Source organism: Salvelinus sp. IW2-2015, linkage group LG36, assembly GCF_002910315.2.
Source record: "Salvelinus sp. IW2-2015 linkage group LG36, ASM291031v2, whole genome shotgun sequence".
In the NCBI taxonomy this organism is placed as follows: domain Eukaryota; kingdom Metazoa; phylum Chordata; class Actinopteri; order Salmoniformes; family Salmonidae; genus Salvelinus; species Salvelinus sp. IW2-2015.
Genome location: NC_036875.1, coordinates 33,703,188 through 33,725,904, shown reverse-complemented (window position 1 = coordinate 33,725,904; position 22,717 = coordinate 33,703,188). Strand labels below are relative to the sequence as shown.

The window sequence follows — 22,717 nt, the reverse complement described above, 5'->3', positions numbered from 1 at the left end:
TGGACGGGGTGTGGACTTCACCCATGTCAAGCAGTTACTGACAGCACCCCTGCCCTCTCTGTCAGGACTCGATAGCTGAGGGCTATGATACATTTCTACATGATAATGTTGTCAAGGATGATGGAGTGACTTGAACTGATGGTACTAATGAACAGCGCAAGGCCATCGTCGATGATGGTGTGTGTGTGTGTGTGTGTGTGTGTGTGTGTGTGTGTGTGTGTGTGTGTGTGTGTAGGAGCACTTACGTCACTGCGCTGTTCAAAATTTTTCTTGGCCAGCTCCATATCATTAGGCACAGCCAGAGATGTGTACTTTGCCGTTCGCTCAGCATGCCCCTTCTTGTACAGGATCTGCAGAGTAGGGTTGAAACAGAACAGAATGGTGAGATTAACAGAATGTTGAGATGAACAGAATATTGAGTTGAACAGAATGGTGACAGGAACTGAATGATGAGATGAACAGAGTAGGAGAGAAACAGAACAGAGTAGGAGAGAAACAGAACAGAGTAGGAGAGAAACAGAACAGAATGCTGAGATGGATCTCTAGTTTCATGGTTACTGGACACAGAGATAGGGTATTGGATAAATTGGATAAACAAATGAACTGGATCAGTGGAAACCTGAAGCTAACTTTAAAAAAAGAGCGACAACAGTGACCATTTTAATTGCATCCTATTTATCTGCTCAAAAGAAATGGATCCATATAGTACATCTGAGTAACAGAAAACTACAAGCCCAGAGAGAAAAAATAGACGGTTTAAAAGGTTACTGTACTTTTCTGAAGTGTGATTGATGTGGGACGCCTTTCTGCGATGTGAGCAATTAATTGTTCTAAGTGAATTACAAAGTGAACCACCACACTCGTGGCTCAGCCGACTGACTGACTGACTGACGGAGAGACTGTATTCGAGGAATATTGTTGTTTAGGAGGATATTTATGATTGACAACAGTTAGTCAGAGTAAGAAATTAATGTTGTTAAGTCAAACATAACTATCTTAATCTCTGATACAACTGAGCTAATAACACTGATATTAACTTGCTGTAATTACTAGTAAAGGTGTAGTTAAATAAAGAATATAATACAATACAATATATGTTTGTAGTTGCTGTACTCACATCACTGAGGACCTCCTGTGCCTTGGCCACCCTGCGCAGCTCCGGAGAATCGCTGTAAGGATAGCACATGGTCTTGTCCTCATCCCATTGCTCCGTGTACAGTTTCTGATCACACAGAAAAATACAATTACAAGTTAGCTTGCAGAAGCTACATCGGCTCAAATATAAAAAAGCAATCTACCTTTTTTTGAGTAAAATGTCATCTTAATTGAGTAATCTATATTAAAATAAAATATTGTTATAATCTCATACGACTGAGTAGGGTTCAGTATGACGATACCTTGCTGTAGTTGGCAGCGTTCTTCACAGCCAGGACAAGCTCCGGGGCATCAGGGGGCAGCAGGTACCTGTCCTTTGTCTCATCCCACTTGGCCCTGTACAGAACCTTGCTGATCAGCTCAGAGACATGCTTGACATGGGCGATCTCTCTAGCCTCCCCATCATACAAACTGGTACACCTGACCTTATTCCCCTCCATCCGGTATTTCACCTGGTAGAGGCAATGAGTCAAGTGTCGATTTGACCAAAGTTTTATTTTGATATTATTATTAGTGACAGTGCAACATTGACTTAGACTGTGATATATGATATCTATCAGAGAAGTGGACAGAATAGAAGAGAATGGAGGCCTCCTTACCTCAGACAGCTGCTCCTGAGCCTTCTTGATCCTCATCATCTCAGGGGTGTCAGCCGTGATGGCATAGGGTTTCCCCTTAGCCTTGTCATAGGCATGACGGTACTTGTTCTGTTAGGGACACATAGGAACATCATAATCAAACTCTGGTGAGCCAGAACGACAGTGGGGTGAAAAAAGCATTCACCTGGGTTGTGTTAATTATGCTATAAACTGATAAAAACTGACAGAAACAGAGAAGGTACTACTTGGGCTTGTCCAATAAGAAACGCAAACGTTCACTTTCCGCTTCAAAACGTTTTGCCCTAATGAACAGGACCTGGTTGACCTGGGCTTGCTTACGTAGGAGAACAAGTCCAGCATCTTCTGGCTGTGGGCCAAGTAAGGAGTCATGAACTTGGAGGTGTCCACCTTAACCTTCTTCCTGACCACTCTCCTCACAGGAACACCAGGCTGGGAAATAGAAGAAAGAATGTTAGTTGCGTGACTGTTGTTCCTTAATGATAGTAAACCAGGCCAGAGGTATACTTCCAACTTACAAGCCACTTACAAAGGCTAGCGACACAATACAGAGTAATCAGAAACAAGACGGAATCATGACTACTGTAACAATGGAAGAATAGTACTAGGTAGGTATAATATAAATAAATGGGTAAACAAGTGCTAGAACAGGCCGTGTATTTAATAACATTTACAGCATCGAAAAATGATTTTGAATGACATTTTTACTATCATAAGACTCTTACAAAAGGGACACTTGTGTGTGAAAGCAACAATGACTGAGGCTAGTTCATGCTACTCTGCAACCAAGTGCACTTACTTGCAAGAATTCAATACAATGGTTAACAAAAAAAGGATAACCTTAAGTTACAAATTGTGTTTTTTCACCCTATCATGTGGGCCAAGTTTTTCAAAAGTTATCTATATGTATTTCGCCTATCGGATAGAAATCAAATGAATAGAACGAGAGTCCCCATTCAAGTCAATTATTTGTCCATTCTATTCATTGTATTTCAATGAATTTAATCCTATCAAATAGGTGAAATCTAGATAGATAGCTTTTGAAAAACCGGGCCCATTACAGGGAATGATTAGAGAACTACACTGAGTACACTAAACATTAGGAACACCTTCCTAATATTGAGTTGGCTAGGTTAAGGTCTAGTAGGGACAGAGGATAGGACATATTATCAAGGCTACAGGAAAGTACAGGAACTGAGGGAAAGGGACTGAACGAAGGAAAGGAAATGAGAATGAATGAAGGAAAGGAGACTGAAAGAAGGAAAGGAAATGAAAGGAGACTGAATGAAACAAAGGAAATTAAAGGAAAGGAGACTGAAATCAAATGAAAGTAAAGGAGACTGAACGAAGGAAAGGAGACTGATCCAAGGAAATGAAAGGAAAGGAGACTGAATGAAGGAAATTATAGGAGACTGAGCAAATGAAAGAAGGAACTGGCCATGAATGAGCCAGTGAACAAAAGCAGTGTTGGGCATAGCAAGACACACAGTTTCACAGTTGACAGACTGCATGCATCACTTAGCAACACCGGGCTATATGAGGGCTATTTCATCTATCACTCACTAGCCTTAGGGCCATCTGAGGACAATTAACATGAAGTCGTGATTTGTGAATTACCCAAACAATCGCCTTTTTGTTTGGGAACTCACTTTTGGAATGGCAAAAAAAAAATATTCCTCGACTTGAGTAAATTGTGAATTATTGTTAAACAAGGGAGTTTGTTTAATAATCCACGGGGCCACACACACATGGCTTTTTAAACAGTATCCTTTCTTGTAGAGTTTCTTTCCTTCGTTGGTGGAATAACCCTCATGGCATGCAAGTACCCAGCATGATCAACTGCTGGTGCTGTTTATTTCACTGTTGTCTTCTACCTGTTGAGTTACCTCTGCTGCCCGAGATGTGGTCTGGTGAGAGGTGGTCGAAGTCACCGTCTCCTCAAAATACTATAAATATAGGAACAATTCGCAGGTTTCAAAATCGCCATTACAAGTAAAAGGAAGACACACTGTATCACAAATGTTTTGCATTGAGTTTTTCTCCCAGCTCTGTTGCAATAATACCCTGATCTCTGACCAGTGGTGGAAAAAGTACCCAATTGTCATACTTCAGTAAAAGTAAAGATACCTTATTAGAAAATAACTCAAGTTAAAGTGAAAGTCACCCAGTAGAATACTACTTGAGTAAAAGTCTAAAAGTATCAAAAGTAAAAGTATAAATTGTTTCAAATTCCTCAGACAAGGGATGTTATCTTGATTAGTGAGTGAATTGGACTATTTTCTGTCCTGATATGCATTAAAAATGTAACGAGTACTTCGGGTGTCAAGGAAAATGTAGGGAGTAAAAAGTACAATATTTTCTTTAGGAATGTAGTGAATTAAAAGAAGTCAAATATATGAATAGTTAAGTAAAGTACAAAAACTACTTAAGTAGTACTTTCAAATATTTTTACTTAAGTACGTCACACCACTGTCACTGATACAGTCAGTTAGCCTTTTATACGGGAAACAACACTGACAAACAGTAATAATATACTGACTTATACTGACTTAATACTCATCTGCACTGTTGCCACAATTATCTGGTTATAGTAGCTAAGTAAAATATTCTGCACTAACATTTAAAGTTCAGCTACAGTCTTTGATAATTACCAGAATTATATAGTAATTACATTCACTATAATGTAATAAAAAGTCCCATGTATCCCAGATCTCACCAGTGACTTTAAAGGTGTCCTTTTGGAGCCTGGAATATGCTGTGATTACTGAACAGTGTAATGAAGCCCCTATTCCAGGGGGAAAGAGGAGCAGGAGCCTATAATAGCAACTGACTGACTGACTCTCTGTCTGCCTGACTGCCTGCCTTCTGCCTGCCTGCATCTGACTGACAGAGCCCTCTGACCAGACCTGGGTTCAAATACTATTTGAAATAATTTGAAATCATTTAGCTGGTCTTGACTGAGCTTGTCTGGCACAATGGAAACAATAGAACAGTTGCAAAATGTCAAACTCTGGCACTTTTCAAAAATTATGTGAAAGATTAGTATGTGAAAGATTTCTAATAGTATTTGCAGTGAACACAGGTCTGACCGACAGAACCCTCTGATCGACCATCCCTGGGAACATAGACACCCTCACAAGACCTCACTGGCTATTTATGTTGGTTATTACATTTACAAGTCCATTGTTCTTGTTATAAATAGCCATTATGAATGTGAATATCAACAAGACAGATAAAACTGTTATAATATTTAGAGATTATTAATAAATTAATTAATAAATATCCTACAATCAGTTTCAATCGGAGCAGCATACTGTACTAATCTAAAAACATTCTCAAACATATTCCCTGTATAGCCTGTGTCTAACTTTAACTAGGATTAAATTGTAGCCAGTGACCTGTGAGTTGAGTGACAGTACATTGTTCTCTAACTCAAGAAGGCAGTCATTGCCATAGCATAGAGCCCAGCCCTGTAAATATTGCTAACAACCCTACTGCTAGAACTGTAAAGAAAACCCTTGAACAGTCATCTCAAACATCTCAAATGCAACATCTGTTTGTGCTATCTTGCAAGGAGTTGGATCAGGCTAAGATTCTCCTACTGCTACAGAGCTGCTACAGAGCCTAGATCTACGTTCCTCCTCTAGCTAGGTGCAGGTTGGCTGTCGGTTTCTCTATACTTGTATCTACCTCCTAAGCACATTCTAAATTGACGTTAGCAGACCCTGGGCTACTGGTGATACTGCCATGTGATTTAAAACAGGCAGCACAACCCTTCTCACCATCCTCCCGCTCCCTCCCTCCCTCCCTGCCTGCCTGTCTGCCATAGATGTCCACAGCTAAATTTGTATCTTCAGTGCTGTCCTGTCCAGAGAGTTTTTAACAGCCACAGCTCAGAGCTTAGAGTCAATGTTTCTCACACTGGGAGAACAATATACTGTGAAATGTTCTCAAACTTGATTAACATCAAGAGAGAAAAGTAGCATAGCATAAGACTATTAGGCTGAGTACCAGTCTGTTTAGCTAACATTCCACTTCTTGCCACTCCTTGTCTTTGTCACATGACATGGAGTACATGGAGATGATTAGCTAAAGAGACTGGTACCCAGGCTATAAAAGCATGTATTACTATCTTGAGAAAGTGCTTTCGTTAAATGTTGAAAATTAAATACTTACCATCCATATTAATAACCACTTACTAACCATAATGAAATATCAACAAACAATTACACAAAAAACCCAAAAATGGGGGGGGTTATATTTCCAAATGCAACAATAAAAGATCAGAAGTTTCTTCCACATCTTCAATAAGAAGAAATAATTCCTCTATAAGTTATCAACAACATAAAGTTTAGACGAACACGAGGCTAACTTTTAGACAAATACGAGGCTAACTTAAATCCTATTTCAACAGGAAATAAGATAATACATTATTAATCTTCTACATTCAAGCTCTGACACAGTGGACCATCACAAAGAAATAATAATAAAAATACTTCCTTAAAAAGTTGGATAGACTATGTGGATTATGGTGATACTACACAATGTCCAGAATTGCCAGTCTGAAGCTAAACGGCTTAAAATATGTTCTTGCAGAAAGGCACAGTATTATCTCACTGATACTATCTACAGTAACTAACACAAAACTTTGGTCACTTCCAACAAAATGGCGGCTCCCCAAGCTTGCAGGTCTTCCATCAATCCATCATTCTTGTGAATGGAACATCACAACATTACTACACCTTTTACACCAATGGTGTAAGAAATGTTCTAGATTAAGAATGATGATGGACTCTTCCATTGAGGCATCTGCGGTGCAGTGTAACCTAATATGAATTTACAGTATCTGCAGGAATGTCAGCAATGTCTTCACACTGGCTGTTGTGTAACAACTAGACCTATTACATCAGTGTGCTCCTGCCATCAAAGCCCATAGCTGTCTGGGAGTCTTTAGGATAAGGTGGTTGGTCAGGTAAAGTGTACTTATACTACATGTATCGACTACCAAGTTAAAGGTGCAATATTCAGAAACTGCTCCGCCATTTCCTGGTTGCTAAAATTCTAATAGCTCGCCTAATTTCATTTTGGGACAAAACAAGCAGTCATTGTGTAGAGTATCTTTGTAACATCGAAACTGCTGTGAAATATGTTTTCAATAACCAAAAATATTTTATTTTCAGCTGTTTGAAGCTGGTGTTCAAAACCGAAAGTAAAAGACACAAAAATGAAGTTTAAGAATGGGAAGCATAGAGATAGCGCACATAGAACAGATCTACTGCTTCTTAGACCTGCTTTCAATGAGAATGACATATCTATAGCTCACATTTCTATGTGAATTTGGTCTGGTTGCCCAAAAAGTTATGTAGCTTTAAAGGAGGAGTTTTCCCATTTTGAACTTTGCACCACTTAAAACCATTTTTTATCTACATTTATATTTTAGTCCAAAATCAAATCATTTCTGGGTAACAATTAAGTGCCTTACTGTGATTGATTTAACTTAAAAAGGTGAAAATATATATATATATAATTCCTAGCAAAGAGACATTTCTCAAGCAAGAATTGTGCTAGGACTGTCTGGGAGTGGTCTGAGTGGGGAGGGGAAACTGAAAATGTATTGGCAGAGAGGTTTAGAACTGTCATTCTTATTGGTGTATTAACTAATTTACCGCCTGTTGATGTCACCAGGCATCAACAGGCGGTAAACTTTATCCCACCAAAGCAGACAGAAATTTCAGGCGATATTTTCAAACAGCTTTTACACTAAAGGGGCACTATCATAATTTAAACAATTTCACAGTATTATTCCAACCTCATTCTGTGAATATATATATATCGTTTTTGACTGCGCTGGGCCTTTAAGTGCAATGGTCCTTGTAAACAAAAGGGTGTGATTGCTTTTTATGCTCATAACTGGGCTTTAAAATGTCCAGGAAAAGAGGAAAGTGGCAGGGGTTTTGATTTTAATGGCTGGTCTGATTTACAGTTCTCTGGTCTGTACAGTGTTGGCCAGGGCCATGTCTCTAGCTAGCTAGCATATAAGGAGATGGGTGTTCTACTGAAACAGGATCTAACCCTCCTCACAGCTCAGAGATGCCTGGCCTCCTGAATTGCTGACTGGGGTGGTATCAAAAGTAAGTTTACTATTCATAGGGACTGAGTAAAGCTAGCCACTGAATCTGCAGACCCACCAGTACAGGGGCCAGAGAAGTCCAGTGGAGCCATATAACTCTGACCTAAGAACATAGAGGGTTTGGAACAGGGTCGGGGTGCCAATTCCATGACAATTCGGTCAAGTCAGGAAGTAAACTGACATTCTGATTCCAATTCCAATTTTCCTTGACTGATTTGGAATAGAATTGACCCAAAAAACAGTTTGGAGGGCCCACAAGGCCTAACCCCGCACCTCTCTGATTCAAAGGGGTTGGGTTAAATGCAGAAGACAACTATGGTATGTTGTGTTGATCTTGTGAGAAAATATTTACTTACCTCTTCCTCGATAAGCTCCTCTTCCTCAAACTCATCCTCAAATTCTTCATTCTCATCCATGATGATGCAGTTTTAGGGGTTGTCTACCTGAAACACACAACAATCATTTGATTTCTCAATGAAGCACCTCCCAGTAAACTATGGTTGAAACTTTACAAGCACAAGTGAAAACCATATATTATCCATAACTGGACTGCAATAGTCAACATGTAAACTCTGTTATAATACATTACTCCATAAAACAATGTGTCTTTACCAGAGGCTGAAGGACAACATAAACATAAATATTTTAAGAACTTGCCTTGCAGTGTCTTTTTAAGCCAAACCACCAAAGTCAAATACAGAATATGGACAAAACCCTCTAACAAAGTCTGTCACACATAAACTATGTAACATGATATTCTGATATTTCTTAATCTCTTGTTTCTTCTTCTTCTTTTGTCATTTTTTTTGGTTTTGGGATTATTTATGTATTAGTATTATACTGTTAGACATTTGCTGCACTGCTGGAGCTAGAAACCAAGCATTTCGCTGCACCTGCTTTAACATCTGCTAATCTGTGTATGCAACAAATAAACTTTGATTTGATTGTAACATGTACACACAATAATGCCAGAATGCCAACCAATGCAACATGCTGTACCCCAGTTAAGATTCCTGTAGTATTTCCAGCGACCTTAGAGTAAAGGAAGCTGTTGACTTGCCGTCCACTAGAGCCCCAAACTGATATTCCACTTTGCGTTTTGCCTTCAAACCTAGACAAAAAAACAAATACTATTCAAAATTCCCAGCCGGATAAAGATCAGGTAGAGCTAAAAGGTGTGACCACGGGCCAAGTAGCACTGGACTGCTTTTCACAGGCCTGTAGGCTTTGTTGAGGGTTTGACACCCAAAACCCCCTCTAGAGCAGACCTGCGCCTACTGGTTGAAGGGTTGGCACAGCTGTCATCATATCGCTCCAGCTATTTGTCATGTAAGCTAATGCCTCTCTGCCTGATTGGCTGGCTTTGTTTAGCTAACGGCGCTCCAATGCCTTCTGAGGCTGCAGGTTAAATATAGGACCGCTGTACTAACTACCCTTTTTTAGCGCTCCCCTCCCAAACTCTTCACATAAAAAAGATTTCCATCAAAAATGACTAGAAACCAGAAGCAGAAGAGGTTGGGGAAAATGCAACAAACTTGTGGGTGTTCCATTGTTCCATCCTCAGCAATGTTGGTCGCTGGAGGTCCACTACTCTGAGACTCCTTCAACCAGGACACAGCCCTTTAACTGGGCTGATTGATTAACTATCCCCAAACAATCCACTGGAGCAGCAGAAGACAGATTGTACCAAAAAAGTCCCAAACAAAGGCCATACAGAGGGTGTGCTGCAGCGGTAGGAAGAAAGGAAAGAAATATGTTCAGTAAAAAATGTTTTGCTTACCAGTTTACTTTAGAGTCAAATCGTTTCCCAAGCCACCAAAGAGCCTCCCCAACTTCCCTCCACAGAGACGATGGGCGACAGCTCACAGGTGCAGCGGCACCCCGGTTATCATGTGGTCCAAACAGCCAATCAGAGGGCAGCGCTCTCAGGTTTCAAAATCTAAATATACCTAAGTGATCCCTTCAGAAAGGAGCACCTGTTCAGTAAATGTATCAGAGAGAAATAGATACAACTATGAGGAAGAGAAGGGGTTGGGGTAGAGAGGGAAGAAAGATCAAGAGAAAACCCCAACTACCTTCCCACCTAGGGGCTAATGGGAGGTGATGTTGACTGGTTTGGGGGTGATGTCAGTGGGGACACTCTTGCAGGGGGAAGTGAGCTCTAGGTTATTTCAGAGTAGGAGTGCTAATCTAGGATCCATTTTGCACTTTAGATGATACTTAATGCGATTATAATATGTACAGGAAGGACCTCATTCCAAATCAGTACTCCTTCTCTGAGATGCTTGATACATAAGCCGCCTGGGGATACTGGTACTGATACTTCAGGTGAGGGTACTGCATACTGACTGACTGTATGCAGGAGACTCTCTGACTGAGATCATGTGTTAACTGACCCTGGTCACAGGGCTGTTTGGTGTCTGGAACAGGGTCAAAGCCAGAATGGGCCACTGGATTTAATGGGAAGGGAATCAAACCGTTGACCTGCTTTTCCACCACCAACCCTAAATAAATACGCACCATAAATAAAAAAAGAAGAACTAAAGGTTAGATCAGGCACCAATCAAGCTGATATGACATTACCCTGTTATGGTTTGTGGTGTCAAGCCATCTCCATTTTTCCAGCAGTTTCCCTCAATCTTTGTAGTCTTGCATGTCTCTCCTAGTCTCACCCCTGCTTTCATTCATCTGCACTGAAAACATAGGATAGGTGATATGTTGGATGCCCATCGGGTATCTTCTTTTACTTGTACAGTCAAAGCCACTTTAGACAACATATCTACAGCCTAACTGGGAGGAGCGGGGCCGTGGTCTTCACTGTGAATGCAACAGCTGGTTATTGAGACCCAGAGCTTTGAGATGAGTCAAAGTTTTGAGTTGACCCCATGGATTGACAGATGCTCACTGACTAAGGCGCTAACTACTTAGCCTAATACACAGCGTGACCAGAGGTAGAATTGAATGCCTTCTCTCTACAGCTCTTCTGGGCTCTAGAACAGGCAGCTGCTGTCTGACCCCTTCTACTGCATCTGACCTGACTGACTGAAGGATATAAAAAGTATTCAGAGACGTAAATAAAAAATACAGCAGGGGACTATTTCCAGCTACAGTGGAAGTACATGTACAGTGGGAGTGATGTGATGTGATGTGAGAGTGATACAGCATTCCCTTGGAGAAAAAAAAAAAAACTCTACCGAAGTTGGTTTTGTCGACAGTATATAAATAAGTTCAAAGAAAAAGTATTGTACATGTATTATTATCTCAGATAATACCTCATGAGGCCTTGTCTTACATCAGATGGTGTCACTCCTACGCAGTGGTGATTTTAGCATTTTGGTGGGGCAAAAATAAAAAACAAGTGGGATGCATGCCAGCAAATCCACTACACTACACAACACTAAACAATATATAAATTGCACTATAACGGTGACAAATCGTGGCCACAAACTGTTAGGGCCTACATAAAGCTGTCCCAACAGCAGTCCCAACATCTTAACACTGCTACACCTGGCTATCAGCAGAGCCTTGTTTGGCAGCAAAACAGTTCATTCAGACTCATTTACTGCCTTTTAAAAAAAGATAGCTGATATGGCTGATTTGCTTAAACAAATGTGGTTTCTACTGAAAATTGAGATGTACAAACTATGACATAAGGGGATGACAAGCGGATAAGAGGCAATCTGTAATTTTGATTAAGACATTAATGAGCGAGCTAGGATGGCCGTAGTCAATATAACTATTTGTTTAGCACTTTTGAAATGTACAGCGACCGAATTCAGAACATGGGCCGTTCTTACATTGTTCTCCATGTACACCAAGTCAGAACTGTATGATAAATAAAGAGGGAATATAAGCAGACAATGAAAGCTCTTACAATATTTGATGATTACATTTCTCTAAAACAGTTTATAGGCTACATATGCACCACCAAGTCAGAACAGTAGGCGAAAATAAGAGGGGTAAATAGACCAAATTATTATGGTGAGGCACATGGGCTACTAACATCTTACTACACAACATACACTTAGTATTACTTTCTTAGCTACAGTATACATATCTCCCTGGCATATTACATCATTTATGCAGCAGCATACAATACATTTTTGGACTCACCTTGTTGTGCTGTGCCCACTTGAAAAGGAAGGTGGAGCGGCGGTCCTTCTTGGGCAAATTTTGTCATTAAAGTCTGGCATTCTCTGGATTTACGGTGCTTTCAAAACACCTGGGAACCCGAAAAAAAACAAGGTTGAATCATGATGACGTCATCGATCTTCAAGTCCTAACTCTAGAAAAAGATCGGATTTACAATTCCGAGTTGGATGACCGTTCAAAACCTATTTTCCCTCAAAACCTATTTTCCCAGTCAGAGCTCGTTTATTCCCGACTTCCCAGTTGTCTTGAACTCACTGAAGTCAAGTTTTTGCAGTTCCGAGTTAACAGTTGTTTTGAGCGCGGCACAAATCAGGCTTCAACGACAGCATGGCCAATGTTGAATATTTATAATTTTAAACTTGGAAAAGAGACCCGTAATACCAGATTTGGGACCACACAGCCACTCCACTGAATAGCAGGCTAGTGACTGCATTTGCAATGCTTGCAGTTAGCCACTGTCACTGATTCCTTCCAAACCCCTCAATGTTGAATTTGTGATATCCAACTTGTGGTGTAATGTTTATGTCCAATGGCCGATGAGCACTACTGTACATATAATGTGATTTGACGTCATTTTATTTGTGGCCAATAACCTTGAGCCTTCTTAGATGGCATAGATGGCTCCCGAGTGGCGGAGCGTTCTAAGGCACTGCATCTCAATGCAAGAGGCGTCATTACAGTCCCTGGTTTGAATCCAGGCTGTATCACAATAGGGCGACACACAATTATCCCAGCGTCGTCCAGGTTTGACCGGGGTAGGCCGTCATTGGAAATAAGAATTTGTTCTTAACTGACTCGCCTGGTTAAATAAAGGTTAAAATAAAAACAAGGAGCTAGAATTTTCTAGCTCTACACTTAGACTTGGCGGTGACGAAGTGTCTCCTTGAGTGACAGAACACTGAGCCAATCACAGTGCAGCGCACCGTATTTTCTGCTGACTAACCCCACTACCACAGAAAGCACTAAGCTAGGCTGAAACACCTGCATTTTGGAGCTGGCTTACTCAAGAAAACAGAAGAGAGACCATGTTTGTATGCGGCTTTATTAACTCAGTGATATATATTATTAGGATCCCTATTCGTTTATTTCATGGGGTTCAAACACGATCTGTATAAATTACACTACTAATCTACCACTACACATCTACAATACGTGTATAATACCACAATACAACAATTTTACAACAAAATGCCTCCTGAGGTTCATTCATACATCTACCTTTCTGTTGCCCCTCCTTTGCCCCTCTGGCTCTGCCTGCATCTCTGGCTGAGGTATTTAACATCCCCTCCCCACAGGAGAAGGGAGCTGGCTCTGCCTGCGTCTCTGGCTAGGTTGAGGTATGTGACATCCTCCACAGGAGAAGGGAGCTGCAGCAGCCTGAGTGACAGGCACAGCTGAGTCTTCTTAGCCTCACACTGCGTCTCTCTCTTTCTCTCTCTCTGGTCTGAAAGCAGTAGTCTCAGCACTCCGTGGTCTGTAATGCACTGGATCAATGCAGTCTAGCCCTCGTTAGCAACATCGCTGCAGTTTGTCAAGTATGAGAACAGAAAGACAGATACATTGGCCTTCATTAAGAAATAGGGCTAATATGGAGACATGTCTTCATTTAGAAAGCTTAATAACTCAACATGTGATACACAGTCTACAGTTTGTTGTCATTTATCTGCATTGGAGACAGCTACGGCATCCTTTATCAGACAAGGCCTAGAATCAAATCAACTCAAATCAAACTTTATTTGTCACATGCGCTGAATACAACAAGCGTAGACTTTACAGTGAAATGCTTACACGCCCTTAACCAACAGTGCAGTTCAAGAACAATAAAATATTTACCAAGTAGACTAAAATAAAAAGTAACAATAAAAAGTAACACAATAAGAATAACAATAACGAGGCTATATGCAGAGGGTACTGGTACCGAGTAAGTGTGCGGGGGTTCAAGCTAGTTGAGGTAATCTGTACATGTAGGTGGGGGCGAAGTGACTATGCATAGGTAACAAACAAACAGCGGTGTCCGATGGCTATTTTATGAATTGTTCAGCAGTCTTATGGCTTGGGGGTAGAAGCTGTTGAGGAGCCTTTTGATCCTAGACTTGGCGCTCCGGTACCGCTTGCCATGCAGTAGCAGAGAAAACAGTCTATAACTTGGATGACTGGAGTCTCTGACAATTTTATGGGCTTTCCTCTGACACTGCCTATTATATAGGTCCTGGATGGCAGGGAGCTTGGCCCTAGTGATGTACTGGGCCATTCACACTACCCTCTGTAGCACCTTACAGTCAGATGCCGAGCAGTTGCCATACCAGGCGGTGATGCAACCAGTCAGGACGCTCTCAATGGTGCAGCTGTTAAACTTTTTGAGGATCTGGGGACCCATGACAAATCTTTTTGTCGTGCCCTCTTCACGACTGTCTTGGTATGTTTGGACCATGATAGTTCGTTGGTGATGTGGACACCAAGGAACTTGAAACTCTTGATCCGCTCCACTACAGCCCCAACGATGTTAATGGAGGCCTGTTCAGCCCGCCTTTTCCTGTAGTCCACGATCAGCTCCTTTGTCTTGCTCACATTGAGGGAGAGGTTGTTGTCCTGGCACCACACTGCCCGTTCTCTGACCTCCTCCCTATAGGCTGTCTCATCGTTGTCAGAAAACTTAATGAGGGTGTTGGAGTTGTGTTTGGCCACGCAGTCGTGGGTGAACAGGGAATAGAGGAGGGGACTAAGTACACACCCCTGAGGGGCCCCAGTGTTCAGGATCGTGCATGCTTCAGTGTTGCCTGCCTCGAAGGGAGCATAAAAGGCATTTAGCTCGTCTGGTAGGCTCGCGTCACTGGGAAGCTCGCATCTGGGTTTCCCTTTGTAGTCCGTAATAGTTTTCAAGCACTGCCACATCCGACGAGCGTCAGAGCCGGTGTAGTAGGATTCAATCTTAATCCTGTATTGACGCTTTTCTTGTTTGATGGTTCGTCTGAGGGCATTGCGGGATTTCTTATAAGCGTCCAGATTAGTCTCCCGCTCCTTGAAAGCGGCAGCTCTAGCCTTTAGCTCAATGCGGATGTTGCCTGTAATCCATGGCTTCTGGTTGGGATATGTACGTACAGTCACTGTGGGGACTGCATAAGATACATGTTATAGGGAAATTGACATTCAACGCCTTGATCAGACCAAAGTATCATTGCATCAATGCTGCATAATAAATTATGCAGTCAAACTTTTATCATTATGCAATCCCTGCCTGGTCTCATAGACTAAATGTAACATAGTAAACGTAAATCCAGGACACCCTAAATTACACTGAACAAAAATATAAATGCAACATGCAATAATTTCTAAGACTTTACTGAGTTACAGTTAACAAGAAATCAGTCAATTTAAATGAATTCATTAGGCCCTATTCTAAGGACTTTACATGACTAGGAATACAGATATACTACATGACCAAAAGTATGTGGACACCTGCTCGTCGAACATCTCATTCCAAAATCATAGACATTATTATGGAGTTGGTCCCCCCTTTGCTGCTATAACAGCCTCCACTTTTCTGGGAAGGCTTTCCACTAGATGTTGAAGCATTGCTGCAGGGATGTGTTCGATGGGGTTGAGGTCAGGGCTCTGTGCAGGCCTGTCAATTTAGTCAACACTGATCTCGATAAACCATTTCCGTATGGACCTCACTTTGTGCACGGGGGCAATATCATGCTGAAACAGGAAGGGCCTTCCCCAAACTGTTGCCACAAAGTCGGAAGCACAGAATCGTCTAGAATGCCATTGTGTGCTGTGGTGTTAAGATTTCTCTCCACTGGAACTAAGGGGCCGTGCTCGAACCATGAAAAACTGCCCTAGACCATTATTCCTCCTCCACCAAACTTTACAGTTGGCACAATGCATTCGGGCAGGTAGCGTTCTTCTGGCATCCACCAAACCCAGAGTCGTCCGTTGGACTGCCAGATGGTGAAGCGTGATTCATCACTCCAGAGAACGCGTTTCCACTGCTCCAGAGTCCAATAGCAGCGAGCTTTACACCATTCCAGCCGACGCTTGGCATTGCACATGCTGATCTTAGGCTTGTGTGCGGATGCTCGGCCATGGAAACCCATTTCATGAAGCTCCCGACGAACAGTTCTTGTGTTGAATGGGTGACATGTCTGGTGAGTATGCAGGCCATGGAAGAAATGGGACATTTTCAGCTTCTAGATATTGTGAACAGATCCTTGCGACATGGGGTCGGGCATTATCATGCTGAAACATGAGGTGATGGCAGTGGATGAATGGCACGACAATGGGCCTCAGGATCTCGTCACAGTATCTCTGTTCATTCAAATTGCCAAAACTGCACATTTTAGAGTGGTCTATTATTGACCCCAGCACAAGGTGCCCCTGTGTAATGATCATGCTGTTCAATCTGCTTCTTGATATGCCACACCTGTCAGGTGGATGGATTATCTTGGCAAAGGAGAAATGCTCACTAACAGGGATGGAAACAAATTTGTCCCCAAAATTTGAGATGAATACAATTTTTTGTGCGCATTGAACATTTCTTGGGATCTTATATGTCAGCTCATGGAACATGGGACCAAAACTTTACTTGTTGCGTTTATATTTTTGTTCAGTATACATTGAAAAAACAACCCAGCTCTTCAACTAATACGTATAGTATTTTAGGTTTGCGAATGTATAATAAAGGCTGGGAATGGAATATAATGGATATTTCATTATACCCTTTTCAAAAGAAATTGATACATTCGCTATTTTGGTTGGGGATTTGGGAAGGCTGTAGATGTTATTGTAGCAGACAGTAGAGGGGAGTGAAAGCTGTCCAGCAGGTACAATCCACATTTTATTTGTCACATGCCCCGATCCCAATCAACAGTCCTCCACCCCCCACAGCAACTCAACCTGCCCAAGCCTCCCCACTTCTCCTTCACCCAAATAGCTGATGTTCTGAAAGAGCTGCAAAATCTGGACCCCTACAAATCAGCCCGGCTAGACAATCTGGAGCCTATCTTTCTAAAATTATCTTCGAAATTGTTGCAACCCTTATTACTAGGCTGTTCAACCTCTCTCTCGTATCGTCTGAGATTCCCATAGATTGGAAAGTTGCCGTGGTCATCCCCCTCTTCAAAGGGGGAGACACTCTAGACCCAAACTGCTACAGACCATCTATCCTACCCTGCCTTTCTAAGGCCTTCGAAAGCCAAGTTAACAAACAGATTACCGACCATTTCGAATCCTACCGTACCTTCTCCGCTATGCAATCTGGTTTCAGAGCTGGTCATGGGTGCACCTCAGCCACGCTCAAGGTACTAAACGATATCATAACCGCCATCGATAAMAGACATTACTGTGCAGCCGTATTCATCGACCTGGCCAAGGCTTTCGACTCTGTCAATCATAACATTCTTATTGGCAGACTCAACAGCTTTGGTTTCTCAAATGACTGCCTCGACTACTTCTCTGATAGAACAGGGTTCAATTCTCGGGCCGACTCTTTTCTCTGTATATATCAATGATGTCGCTCTTGCTGCTGGTGATTATTTGATCCACCTCTATGCAGACGACACCATTCTGTATACTTCTGGCCCTACTTTGGACACTGTGTTAACTAACCTCCAGATGAGCTTCAATGCTATACAACTCTCCTTCCGTGGCCTCCAACTGCTCCTAAATGCATGCTCTTCAACTGATCGCTGCCCGCACCTGCCCGCCCATCCAGCATCACTACTCTGGACAGTTCTGACTTAGAATATGTGGACAACTACAAATACCTAGGTGTCTGGTTAGACTGTAAACTCTCCTTCCAGACTCACATTAAACATCTCCAATCCAAAATTAAATCCAGAATCGGCCTCCTATTTCGCAACAAAGCATCCATCACTCATGCTGCCATGAGTGATGGATCGGTAGGATGGTCAGTTTCCCTTGTAAAACTGACCATCCTACCGATGCTCGACTTCGGCGATGTAATTTGCAAAATAGCCTCCAACACTCTACTTAACAAATTGGATGCAGTCTATCACAGTGCCATCCGTTTTGTCACCAAAGCCCCATATACTACCCACCACTGTGACCTGTACGCTCTCGTTGGCTGGCCCTCGCTTCATACTCGACGCCAAACCCACTGGCTCCAGGTCATCTACAAGTCTCTGCTAGGTAAAGCCCTGCTTTATCTCAGCTCACTGGTCACCATAGCAGCACCCACCCAGAGCACGTGCTCCAGCAGGTATATCTCACTGGTCACCCCCAAAGCCAATTCCTCCTTCGGCCGCCTTTCCTTCCAGTTCTCTGCTGCCAATGACTGGAACGAACTGCAAAAATCACTAAAGCTGGAGACTCTTACCTCCCTCACTAGCTTTAAGCACCAGCTGTCAGAGCAGCTCACAGATCACTGCACCTGTACATAGCCGATCCAATCTACCTCATCCCCATACTGTTATTTATTTATCTTGCTCCTTTGCACCCCAGTATCTCTACTTGCAAATTCATCTTCTGCACATTCTACCATTCCAGTGTTTCATTGCTATATTGTAATTACTTCGCCACAATGGCTTATTTATTGCTTTACCTCTCTTATCCTACCTCATTTGCACATGCTGTATATAGACTTTTCTACTGTATTATTGATTGTATGTTTGTTTATTCCCTGTGTAACTCTGTGTTGATGTATGTGTTGAACTGCTTTGCTTCATCTTGGCCAGGTCGCAGTTGTAAATGAGAACTTGTTCTCAACTAGCCTACCTGGTTAAATAAAGGTGAAATAAATAAAATGAATAAACATGCTTCGTAAACAACAGGTGTAGACTAACAGCGAAACGCTTACACCAGGGGAGAAGCCAGAAGATGCAGCTTAGTTATTGAAGGAAATTACATGATGGAGGACATTAGCAGCTGCACATTGATAGCTATAGCCTCAACTCTCAATAATCCCACCACTAACTCCTGGGAAAACAACTGACCCCATAAACACAGAGGTAAGATGTGGTGAGTGTCATAGGTCATCATGACATAACTGTGCAAAGAATCCTGGCATGTTTACCAATAACATACCACTGTGACTGGACAGTCACCCAGTCCAGACACCTGTCTGGGTGTTCTAATGGGTAACTGACATATAGGGGTCAGTAGCCCGTAAAGTGACTAGGACTTGAATGCTTTCGGACTGCGGTCTTGTTTTTATATACTGCATGCTGAGTAATGCAAATGTACCATTAATGGTGGCAAATGTTTTTATTTTACTATCTTCATATTGTATGTAGGGTGAACATGTTTGCATTTTTTATGTATCTTTTATTTCTACAGGGTATTCTCATTGAGAAAAACCTTTTTTGCAGCATGGGACACTTCAGCATCATATGTGAGAATAGCAGGGCCAGGATGTGGTACTCACCTTACAGATTACATCATTCTCATGTTTATGGTGTTTGACACAGTGACACATTTACAACCAATGACAAGACTATTTGTTGAAGACAGTTCCTCTGTTCCACTCAGAGATAGATTGAGGACTCAAAAAAAATTACAAAAAAAACTGTATCTGTGCTATTATAGGGTCTGTGACAGCATGGGCAGCGCCATTGAGGCCATCTCCATTTTGAAGTAGTCAATTTTCTTCTTCACGATTGGCTTATCCAGGTTGGACATGACCCCAACAGGGTCACCAGGAGAGAGCAGCCAATGAAGTTGGAAGTCCCACCCAGTTGACTACATTAAAATGGTTGAAGCCCTCAATGGCAGTGCCCATGCTAATACTGCCTTTTGGCCACTAGAGGCCTCCCTCATTCTCTATGGTTTCACTGGACAAGTGACCAACCAATAGAATGGTGTTTCACAACTGAGTAATCAGAGACAATACACTCCTAACTTAATACTTGTAGGTTATTCTCTTACAATTGGACATTATTTGCTTACTATCAGTCAGTATTCCCTTTTGATGACAAACATATATGGCAATTCTAAAATAAATGAATCTCGCTATGCCAACTAAAAGTCATCTCATTGTAAAACTGACAGTGAGCAAATAATGGTTTACTACTGTAGAAACATACTACAGTATGCAAATGTCAACTCTCCTGTTGAAGTGCTGTTCCGGAATGTACTGTCCATAGAAATATTGAAATCTGAACCATTATGAAAATACATTATAGCTGAACCTGGAACAGTACTTAGTGCTGCAGTTTCTCACCTCTCCTCATGCGTGTCTGCTCACCCTTTCTATGGGAAGATCTCAATTGCGTACTCCTCGTTTCCTACTCAAAACCAATTGGAGAAAGTCAGAGAGGAGTGATCTCTGGCTTTCTCAACCAACCTGGTTTGAGGAGATGAGGAGAGGACAACAATTGAGATCTTCCCCATGTGAAGCTAGGCAAGTGATTTCCAAAGTTTGGGATAATAAAGGATACTTGACTTGGACAAGGCCTTGTTCGGCTGCGTTCTCCTCATCCTGTCTTTGGCTGTCCCACAGACTTCTACATGGGCTGTTCAGTGTCACTCACTCACTGCTCCCGTCTGTCCATCAGAGGCCATTTTTCTCAAAACGAATGCTGAACTTGAGTCCAATGGTCCACACCAGAACATACTGCCCCCCAGAGGTTGATTGAAGAATGCAGGGTTGCAAACTGGTGAGGGCCCAAAAAGGTGACACTTTTTTGTTGTTGCACTGAAACATGCAAAAAAAAATCCCTGCTAGGGGGAATGCAGGTTTTAACTAATTAAACAACAAAGAATATGATCTACATGATCAGTCTCTGTGTGTAAAATAAAAAGTGGTTAATGTGAACCTAACTCACAGATAAAAAATGTAAAAAAAGCAATCCAATGTTATTTGTTGCCTAGACTTTACTGCAAATGAAAGCACATCGTTCTTACTCTTCTCAACGAGCAGCGGGTGCTGCCGTGGGCCCCACCCCGTCCCAAAGCACTCACAGGCGGCCCAGTCCTTGTGCAGCAGTCCCTCCCAGCTGCAGTCAGAGCAGGAGATGTTCACCCCTCCGCATCCAGACTGCAAATGAATCGCGCATGCGGGAAGCCGCCGCTGGCTGATCCCCGCCCGGCTTACATTCAAAAATTCAATTAACCTGAATTAGGGCCAGAGTAGTTACCATAATTTTCTCACATTGCCATTGAGTTTTTTTCTATTGTCTCTTTTTGGTCCATTTAGATTGTATACAATTTTTTTTTTTATGTTATGGTTAAAAATGTTCATGTTTTACTGCGAATTGTTGTAGGCTCCTTAAGGTTAAAAACCAAACCAAATTAAGAAAACTGAACTAAAAAACAAAAAACTAAGTAACTAACCCAGAGTGTCTCTTTTGCCGGCCCGGATATAGGAGGGTTGGAATTGTGACATTTAAAAAAACAAGAATTGACAGAAGAAAGTTCATACAGCGTACATCAACAATTACATAAACATGGTCAATTACGCAAATTAGGTTATGACGTCATTTAGGACAGCCAATAGCTACTTCCCTTACTGAGGAGTGGGCAACAGTCGATAGCGCGCTGGACTTCGGGCTAGAAGGTTGAGGGTTCGAGACCTGCTCCCTGCCTGTTTCATTACTATAGCGAATTGGTTAGGTTACTAATGTTAGCTCATCTGATGTTGTAACGTTAGCTGTCTGACTTTATTAGACAGCTAATTTTCATAAACTCAAGAATTTTATCAGATAAATTGGCTAATGTTGCTCAACATGTCTCTGGCTAGCTTAGGGAGAATTCGATCCAGTTAGCAAGATTCTTAACAATGCTAACAAAACTTGTTCCACCACTTTCTCCCTTACCTCAAACTTTCCAAATGCCAGTTGTTTTTCGGTTACAGCTCATTAAGTACGCTTCATCACCGTGGTCAGGCTTCTCATCTAACGTTACCTCTTCGTTATCGTTCAGAGACGCGCTGCTGTAGCTGGCAAGCTGTCTTTCCAGAGCGCGCGCTGATGGTTGTCTCTTCAGTCGCTTGTTGCTCTGATTTCTGTTGTTATGTAAACGATTGGCTGAGCCTTGGATACAGCCAGTATTGCTCCAAACGCGCATCGCTCGTTCGCTTACAGCCAGTAGTGATCCAAAGCCCCCCCTCCCAAACCTTCTCATCGGATCTAAACGAATCACATAGTCACCTTTCGGCGAAATTCGCAGTTTTGAATCCAAAATAGGTGACCTATGACAAAACCACATTACAAGGGTATATGAAGATAACCAGAAACATAGGAATATTTTTTACCTGTCAAATAAATACACATTTACGACAAATGTAATGAACCCAAAACAGTTAAAAACACTTTATTTTTTTCCAATGTATTTCATATGAGCTGAGAGAGTTGGGTTTCCCGCTCTTCGGTTCTGTGACTCAGTATCTTCAGCCATCATCACTTCAGGATTCCGACGCAGCAGGCACAAGGTAATGAAATGTGAATTAAGGAATAAAGCGCCATTTGGGACGCAGTCATAATGTAAATACTGGACTGTACACATAGGGCAATACCACCATCTCAGACAGTATGGCAATACTGAAACAAGGCCACGCTGGGCAGGCAGGCTCACTCAAACAACTAAATATGAGTCCTCTTAAGTCCAAGCTCACCTCCAGTCCCAGATAGTCCATATCTTTTTTAGTTGGAAAACCAACCTTGCAGATTCAGAAATTCAACACACTGGAATTCTTATCAGTCTTTTG

General features: G+C 41.9%; 1 protein-coding gene across 1 annotated transcript in view; it reads right to left on the bottom strand.

Annotated features, from left to right (window-relative positions):
- The window catches only part of LOC111959502 (nebulin), a 96,419-nt gene extending 86,652 nt beyond the window's left edge, over positions 1 to 9,767 (bottom strand). Inside the window, 9 exon segments of the mRNA XM_070437765.1 lie at positions 246 to 350; positions 1,118 to 1,222; positions 1,398 to 1,607; positions 1,755 to 1,862; positions 2,094 to 2,204; positions 3,659 to 3,718; positions 8,259 to 8,345; positions 8,902 to 9,013; positions 9,683 to 9,767. Of these exon segments, the coding sequence (XP_070293866.1) occupies positions 246 to 350; positions 1,118 to 1,222; positions 1,398 to 1,607; positions 1,755 to 1,862; positions 2,094 to 2,204; positions 3,659 to 3,718; positions 8,259 to 8,318 (759 nt within the window). The 5' untranslated portion in view covers positions 8,319 to 8,345; positions 8,902 to 9,013; positions 9,683 to 9,767.
- Between the last annotated feature and the right edge of the window lie 12,950 nt (positions 9,768 to 22,717).